Consider the following 8,726-nt stretch of genomic DNA (forward strand, 5'->3'; position numbering starts at 1 on the left):
AGTGAAGTTTTTTCGGAGGGAGGCCCCATTCTTGAACAAGCCCCAAGATTGGTTAATGTCTGCTATGTCGATCCTCTGATACGTGCTTCCGGCCTGTTTGGATATCCAGGGAGGAAGTACGTACAAAAACCTTCCCCGCAACTTCTTCTCTCCAGTTTGAAAGTGAATCTCCATTCAAGCTACGTCCATCCACCTATCAACGATGTTTCAAAGTAGTCTTCTAATTCCAAATGCATCTAAGCGAGGACGGACGAGAAGGCCGCTCTTTGGAATCACTTGAAGCGGCCTTGTTCTTCCACAGAAGACTCCAACAGCTGCAGCTGGATTGAAGAGAACATACAGTTGCGAGCATTCATCCACCATTTCTGCGTCCTAAACGGTGCCCATCCATTGTGGATGTCGTCTAGCTTTATATGTTCAATTTCCATTGCCGTTGTCCTGTATGGGCTGGGCTCTCTGTCCCCTTTTCTTTTCTGCTTGGCTCGCTCTTTCGTTTTGTCTATGGCCGCGTTTGGTCCTCCTCAAGATCGTCGTGGTTCGGGTTCTTTATTGCATGCATGATGTCCAAAACAGGACCAATAGTCCGCCGACCGACAGCTCAGTTGAAGAAGCCTCAACTATGTGGAATATTTTTTTTTTTATCACAGAGTCCACGAGCGAAAGATCGGCTAGAATCTGTCAAGCCACATACTACGTACTGTTAGACATTCACATTCAAGGATATGAAATATTTGCCATTGAACGCCAGATGCCAAAAGATCCTCGAGAGGATTTACGTACGACCAAGGTGAAGACAAAAAAAAGCCAATCAACAACAATTTTGGCTCAATATTAGGTACAGTACATGAGCATCAAAGATTTTCGGGATACGGACTTGTGTCTCGGAAACCAGTTATTTTGGACCCTATAGATTGTCCTTTTTTTTTTAATTTGAAAGACACATTTTGAAACACCATCGCATTCCTTTTTGAAATGAAAATAAAAGCCGTGGAAAGTCAGCCATGTCTTCTCCTCAATGCACTAAGACTCTGTCAATGTCAAAATTTGCCAACAAACTCTTTTCGAGTTGAAATATGGAATTCAAGTTTGTCAGCCACTTGCGGGTACTTCTATTAGGAACAAATCCTCTTCGAATGGAATGGAAGGCACGACCTCATTCCCAGAGTTGTTGGTACTAACTTTTCGGTCTTCCTTCCTTGAAGCTATGAATGGTCCCTAAGCTAGGAAAACATGCCCAAGTACTTGCAGGTATTCTATGGAAGACGTTTTCGTATTTCCTCTTTAGCTTAACTAGCTGGGGACCAGAGTGACCACTATCACCTTATAGAGGGTACCAAATGTGGAAGAACCTTTGCACAATATTGGTTGGGACAATCTTGCAAGTTCTTCAATGGAATATTGCATTTGGGCCCTCCTTATTCCATTGGAGAGTGGAATTTTCCCCGTGCATTTTGGGGCCGTTTTGGGTTAGAATATCGTTAAAGACTTCAAGTCAAGAAGGGAGGGGAAGACGGGACAGACAAAGATGGATCTGTGCTTTTGAGCGCTATTTTGGGTTTTTTTTTTAGAGAGAGGGGAGAAAGCCGGTCCTCATTTTTCCTCGTTGGGCGTTGCCTGCAAATTGGAGAAATGGCTCCGAATAGGGATTTTTGGCTTTCCGCAATTTGACACTCCATGTAAAGACGGATAGTTCTTGGAGCCCCCCGCCCTTTTAGGTACAATAGAGGTCTCATCAAGAGTCCGATTGGACAAAGGAAGGGTCAAATGGGAGTTTTCAACTTACATTTATCTTACGCTCACTCCATTTGCTTTTTCTTTTTCTCTCTCGAACGAGGTACGAGCAATGTACGGAATAAAAAGTGGCGGCTAACATAGACGTTATGAAGCCCTTGCTCTTATCTTCTATAGATAAAGATGGGCTACAAATGGACCCACAGTTCATTAGAGGGCCGAGATTCCAAGGACGGCCATATTTGTCCCAAGGACTGACCTTTCTACCCTTCATTCTTGGCATTTTGGGCGGTCCTGTATCAAATAAAAAAATGAAACTAATTCATGAATCTTAACATTTTTGAGAGTCTTGAGCGAGAAAATTTGAGGTATTTGCAATCAAAATATCTGCAATACCGGTTTTTACATAAAACAGACTGAGAGTGCTAAGGATAATTTCCAAAAAAACGGTCTCTTTTTTTCAGCGCCAAACTAACCTAGCTTCTGTGTGATAAGATATTATCCTCGAGCATGTTTGGGAAACACCGTAATTCGTAAGCGAAAACAAACTGAGGAAAGTGGTCAATTTGGCCAGCAAAGGCCATTCGCCAAGCTGCAAATACATCCCGATTTCTTACTTAGTCTACTGTACTCATTAGAGAGTAAGGCCAAGTCCCCCTAGCTCAAGGCTCTCAATTGATCACTATAAATTGTGGGCAAACTTGGCTACTACTCTACTCTCCGTACTCTATCCTATTTGGAAGCGAGAGGAAGGCCTTGGCCAAGGATTTCCAACTTGATCTCCAAGTTCTGGAAACAGAAACTGAACGTCTCTGGGGCTTCATCCATGATTTATCGTCGCGAAAAGTAATCCTGTAAATCAAACGAGAGCAAATATTGGTTGACTCACCATTTTCCTCTTGGGACACAGAAAAGCATGGCATTCCAAAGTCTCGTTCTTATTGGTGGCGATGAAAGCGAACACCCGGTCGTAAGTGGCATCCGCCGAACAATACGAGATTCTGAAATGAACGAGTAGTCATTAATTGAGCAGGAGGTAATTGCATCGAGTTGTTCTGCTCTCTTTGGTTCGCAGGTAGATCGCTGATTGGTCCAATGGCAAACAAGGATCCCCAATTGGCACAACGGGGATCATGCTCAAGCTCAAAGGTACATCGGAGAGTGTTGACAAGAGCGAACGAACTTTAATCAGACGGATCTCTTGATGAGGGAGTCTGATTGGAAATCTATGGTTCCACCCAAGGCCTGGCCTAGCTTCAACTTAATTATGGCATTCTCGACGCATAAACAGGGCGAATCAGATTGATTGGTATGAGCCTCGTGTTGGATCTGTTTTGCCGTTTCCCAATCATCCAATCTCGAGAAAAGTGAAAGCGGATGAGAGGGAGAGAGACGGATGAAACTATCCAAACAAAGGCAATATCTTAATTGGACCCTTTTTCGTCCATTGGCAGGGATGAAAGCCCCAAAGAATGTGACTGGTCTTTGTTTTGATCTTTTCATATACTCAAAGAGGGCCTGATGTTTCTTTACAAAGAGCGGACCATCGACATACATATACATACACAGGGTCTGGTAAACAGACACAAATGAAGAACAAAAGTTGTCTCACTTTTGGGACGGAAACAGACAAACACCGACTTAAAAGCTAGTGTCAAATGATGCAGTTCCATAGCTCCATTCCACGGTTGAGTCACGGACATTTCCCGCTAAATTGGCCGCGAGAGTTTCGCAATTTCCAAATTACCATCTTTATTACGTGGGCTCAAATTGCTAGCGTCTAACTTTTGACTTGAGTGTTTATCTAATATTAATGAGTTGCCATCAAAGGCAATGTAGGCAATTTGTAGAGAGTAGGTGCCACCTCATTTTCCACATTCTAGAAGACATATTTGGGTTCCACGAATGCTACAGAAACATGAGTGTGAGGTGAAAAAATAGCGTGTCTTCTTTACAGGCCAAGCTCCTGGTCTGTTTTTTTTTCTTTTTTTTTGGGGGGGGGAGTGTATGAGGTTCCTGGTAGTAAGAGATGCAACATGAAAAGTCAAAAGGAACATTCAACCGAGTTGAAACGAGGGGAGAGAAGATGATCCTCTTAGGAATGGACCTTTGAAGATTTCCGTAACTAAGAAAAAAGAGCGACTAGAGCGGGAGGTGCACACACAAAGGCACAACGGAGGATGTTAGTAGAAGACTACATCCTGGAGATGCGACAATTGGTTGAATGATGGTTTTATCTTGTCTTGCCTTCGAGGTATGAATTGGCAATCGATGCTGTTGGTTTCGGGTTTGGTATATTGGAAGCAATTCTGGTGTAAATAGAAGGACAGTTCTCTGATGCAAGATTTATGCTCTCCCCAAAAATGAAGTATTAGCTCAGAACAAAGAGAGTTGGGGGCATTTGTTCCCTGCTTTATGAGTTCCTCCCATTACCACAGAGATTGGGTATTAGAATAGGGTTAGCTGGAAAAAGGGGTCCCTAAGAAGATGGGGGATACGAGGGGAACTTTGTAAGAAGGATATTGTTGCCTTTGAGGCAAGTCCGGAACCAGTTGGAACGTACTGATCAGTTAGTTGCAACGGGAGGTTTTTATATGTGAAAAAGTAAGAACCTAAAAAAAAATGTTTTACAATAATCACCAAAATTGAAATGTTGACAGATTAACTAGATTGCCGTTGGTTCGTTTAGTCATTTTATGAGTTGCTTTGGAAATTAAATCAAAACAAAAAAGTTATCTGCGAACTTGACCCTAGAGGGAAATGGGAACCCTGCTTCAGGTACCTCGTTGGTTCACAGACAAGTATGATTTGTTTGAAAAATACTTTGCAGCTATGAAATCAAGATCATATTTTTGACTGCAAGATATTTGGCGCTTATTTGACTAAACCTAGATGCAAAAATTAAAACAATTACAGTCAAACTAAGTTCAATTCAGTTTTTTTTAATGTTGGCCATTTTGCAAAGACTTCGAATTTTCCCTGAGAAACCCCCAAATTTACCGATTTCATTAAGATTATACCTGACATTAAAAAATATCACCAATAGATGGCGCCAAGGGTTTTGAGAAATCAGGATTTAAATGCTTGGAGGCGAATCTTATTTCGAAAAAAGTTTGGATTGCATTATTAACGTAGAATTCGGACACCCTTAAAAGTACCCTTGGCAGGCATCAGGAAAAGGCAGGAAATTTGCTGTTTTTAAAAAATCATCCGTCGGTAGAAGTAAAAGAAATTCAAGGAAAAATTGAAGTTATTTGGGGCATTTTGTGGCGGCAGAGTTTAGACAAACATCAGAGCCAACGTTCACTGGGCATAGACTGGACTTGTCATTAATTTCAATTTGCTGACTTGTATAAGCTCACAATATTTTGTTATTAAGCCAAGATGTTTCTAGGACAGTGACGGGCGGAACTACACCAAAAATGAATTTTCTTTAGCTTTGTTTTACAACTCATTAAATAATTGAAAAATCAAGCGAATCGACGTTGCGAGTTGGTTGTGATGTTTGTTCAAATTTTACCTCCGCAAAATGCCCAAAGTCAGGGTGCCACATTGCATTTTTCCTTGAATCTCCCTTATTTCCCCTTAGGAATTCGGTAAGTTTTCGGATCAAGGATAAAATCTGAAAAGTTATTACCCTGAAATAGCCCACAGATGATCTATTACTAAGCTAATTGCCCCCAAAACGCCAAAAGTTGTTTTGCCACCCTTAACTGATGCAAGAAAAGGGGGGATTTTATCCTTGACACATTTTAAAGATTCCATCCTCGTCAGATCTGCAGAGCGACGAAATTCTAATTTGCACTACATTTAACCAGTTTTATTCGCAAAGATGCATTTCTGTTTCCGCAAGTAAAACTTACGTTTGCATTGTGTGAACCCTAACTAAAACCTCTTCTTATTCTAAAGTTATTTGTAAGATCTACAGAGCGAAACTCGAGGACAGATCTACCGTTAGACCCAATTGGTTTTCTTGAAGATGAGTTTCAATTCAGGCTTTCTCCTGTCGAGATTGCATTCATCTTGGCAGTTGACAAATGCATTCAGGGTTGACAAAATCTTGCCGACTCTGTCCTTTGTTAATCTGCTTCCCTATCCGCTAAAGCTAAGACTTTGACAGCATTAGCCATACCACAAAAACAAACCAAGGATACCCGCCAAATGTCCTTGGAACTTTCGGTTGTCTTTTATGAATAAGAAAAGGAAAAAAGTGCACCACCAAACTCAAACACACATTTGTAAGTGAGTACTATGCATGAGTATTCTATTTCAATTGCCGTTGGCTGCACCCTGCAAAAGTGCACCTAAATTATTCGCCACTCTTTCAAGCCAAACCCTTTCCAAGGTAGTCTTCGAGTGGTCAATATTAAAGCAAGGCCTTAAATAAGTCTTGAACGACCAAGTGAATTTGAAACTGAATACCTGTAAACTGACACCTCGAGTCGTGTTTCCTCGGTGATCAGATCGATCATGTGGATTCCTCTCAATGAGATCGTCAACTTCACGTGTGGTAACTTCTTGCTACGGGCCTGAAAATGGGAATGTATATGTTTATATTTCTTTCACAATCGGGCACCATGATAAGTAAACCCACAGCCTTTTTGGCGAGCTCGGCGAGACTGGCCATTAAAAGCAAGCTTTCCTATTGAACAAAGCCCTTCTTTTTCCCATAGGAACTGACAGATCCCCATAGGTCGGTCTTATGAAAACAACTTGGCGGCCTCCAACTAAAAGTAACTTTAAAATTTACCATTAACATATTGTGCAAGTTTGATCAAGAAGTTTATTACTCCTGATTAACAATTCGCACATAAACAATCCTTCAGATTGGCCTCTGGAACCAAATCTGCACGATGATCAAGAACGGCTCATTCTTTTCTCTATATGGCTAAACTTGTTTTAAAGATCACCTGGCCTAATCCCCACCCATGAATTCTATAGTAGGGTTCTGCGATCCATTTGTTCCCTCACTTGAGAAATGAGCAGTAGAAGGGGATAAAATTTACAAACTTGGCCCTTTGTTCTTGTGAGAGACCATACGAAGCATTCAGCTGGCGTCTAAAGTGGGCAGTGTTGGCCAAATGCCTAAATAATGACGTCTCAAAGCCATTAATGATGCCATTTCCCACTACCTTCACCACAGAGAATGGCCTGGAATCCCATGCATTTGCGATCGCCAAGACGTGGTAAGAGAGACTTTAGGTAAAAGAGAGAAGGGCCCACTTCCTACCATTGCCACGATGGTCTTGATGGCATCGGCTGTGGATTCCTCGCCACTGGCTTTATGCACTAGACTTGATCCCAGGTATTTGACGTAAAATGGAACACCCTCAATGACTGGCTCTCGGACTGTACTCCAATCCTCGGCGAGTTCTGGAACAAAGAGAAATTGTCAATTTAACTTTACTATGATCTAAGTCAGATTGAGTTGCCATATCTATTGTAATTCTGGTTCGATACAGTCACGTTTAGAAGTCGTCCGATCCATTAATAAGATTACAGATCATCCCTCTGAATCTATTGGAATGAAAAAAGTAATCTCACCAAGCACCATGAGTAACCTAAACCTTTTGTTCAACCAAAACAAAACCAGTGATCTAGAAAAAAAGTAAAGGGTGCAGGACAAAATCAATGCAAAGTGCAAAATGTATAAAACAGGAAAATGATTTCTCTCCATATTGTTGAGTGAATTAGAATGAACCCTGCGTACTTTACTTGCTCCCTTTTTCACATTTTTAAGCTTGTCATAATCACTAGGACATCAATGCACTAATTTTGGTGATACTCGATATCACTGTCGCTATTTCAATCATGAACCACTGGAATATGGACGGGAATGCTAGCGTCTGGAATTGTCATTTTGGAATTGAGTGAACGCTTTGCATTTTCCTTCATGTAAGACTAGCCCCAGGTTATTACAAACATGTTGTTCAAATTCCAACTCAATCGAACGACTGGGTCAAAAGCAATGCCCTCTCAAAGCCCAGTACATAAAAGGGTACAACAGAGTGAATGATTTAGCCCTTTTGTGGCTTTCAATTGACACAAGATTCATTCGGTGAAGAGCTGAGTTGTAATCTTTGAAAGGGCATACCTTTTGATCCAGTCGTTCGATTAAGTCGAAATTTAAAATATACAGTTGAAGTGACTTGAGACCAATCTCAAGTGAAGAGGAACGCAATGCGTGCAATCAATTCCCAACTGGTAATTCGTCGCCCATCCATCTCCGTCCATGTTCCAGTGGTTCGTGGTTCAAAGCAGTGTCAATAAAAATCAATTACTAAGGAGAGACCAGAGAATGTTGGAGGAAGAGGCAGAATATTAGCTAATGTTTGACTCGAAAAATTCGATGCTCATCTAAAAACCAGCCTAACATGTTGTGATCTTTGAAGAGAACTTTATTTTTTTCACTCCCAATTAGATCGAGTCTTTTCCCAATGCTTTTAAATCCTGTTTCTTCTTGATGCACTTCTGGCTTACACACTCTCAAAAATAGTGGTGGGTGATTTTCCTGATTTGACAGGACTGACAACAAGAATCTCGTCGGTCATCCAAATGAGTATTTGTTAGAAAAATCATCAGACATGATTTGTTTACGTACAGCAGTGGTGTTTTTCAGACCCAGGCTTTATTTGTCCTCAGCAAAGCCGACAGCTCAACAAACGCGATGTACACTCCAATCTTTGGCATTCTTCAGCGAAGATTGTTGTCAAATACTCCTGACGAACCACTGAAGTTTTTTAGATTCATGATCTGCTAACAGTAAAAGGATAATAGGAGTACATCTATTCTATTCATTCCTTTCGGTCAGTTCAAGTATTTGATTTTTGACTTGTACACTCTTGATTTATATCCCCGTTTATGACGTACCAAAAGGGACCTCTGAGCTTGCTCAAAGTAATGAGAATACCTCTTGGTAGGCATTTAGTTTTTTTACCAACCAAAGAATTAATTCAAGAGCTCTCGTACTGGGAGAGGTTAGAAAGGTCTAAGTA

At 41.1% G+C, this 8,726-nt stretch overlaps 1 protein-coding gene across 1 annotated transcript in view; it reads right to left on the bottom strand.

The window, feature by feature from the left end:
- The window catches only part of LOC131880113 (uncharacterized), a gene marked incomplete in the record, with an annotated part of 36,203 nt that overhangs the window by 8,486 nt on the left and 18,991 nt on the right, over window positions 1–8,726 (bottom strand). The window contains 3 exon segments of the mRNA XM_059226629.1: window positions 2,621–2,732; window positions 6,154–6,260; window positions 6,962–7,104. Of these exon segments, the coding sequence (XP_059082612.1) occupies window positions 2,621–2,732; window positions 6,154–6,260; window positions 6,962–7,104 (362 nt within the window).

Source organism: Tigriopus californicus, chromosome 5 (assembly GCF_007210705.1).
Source record: "Tigriopus californicus strain San Diego chromosome 5, Tcal_SD_v2.1, whole genome shotgun sequence".
NCBI lineage: Eukaryota > Metazoa > Arthropoda > Copepoda > Harpacticoida > Harpacticidae > Tigriopus > Tigriopus californicus.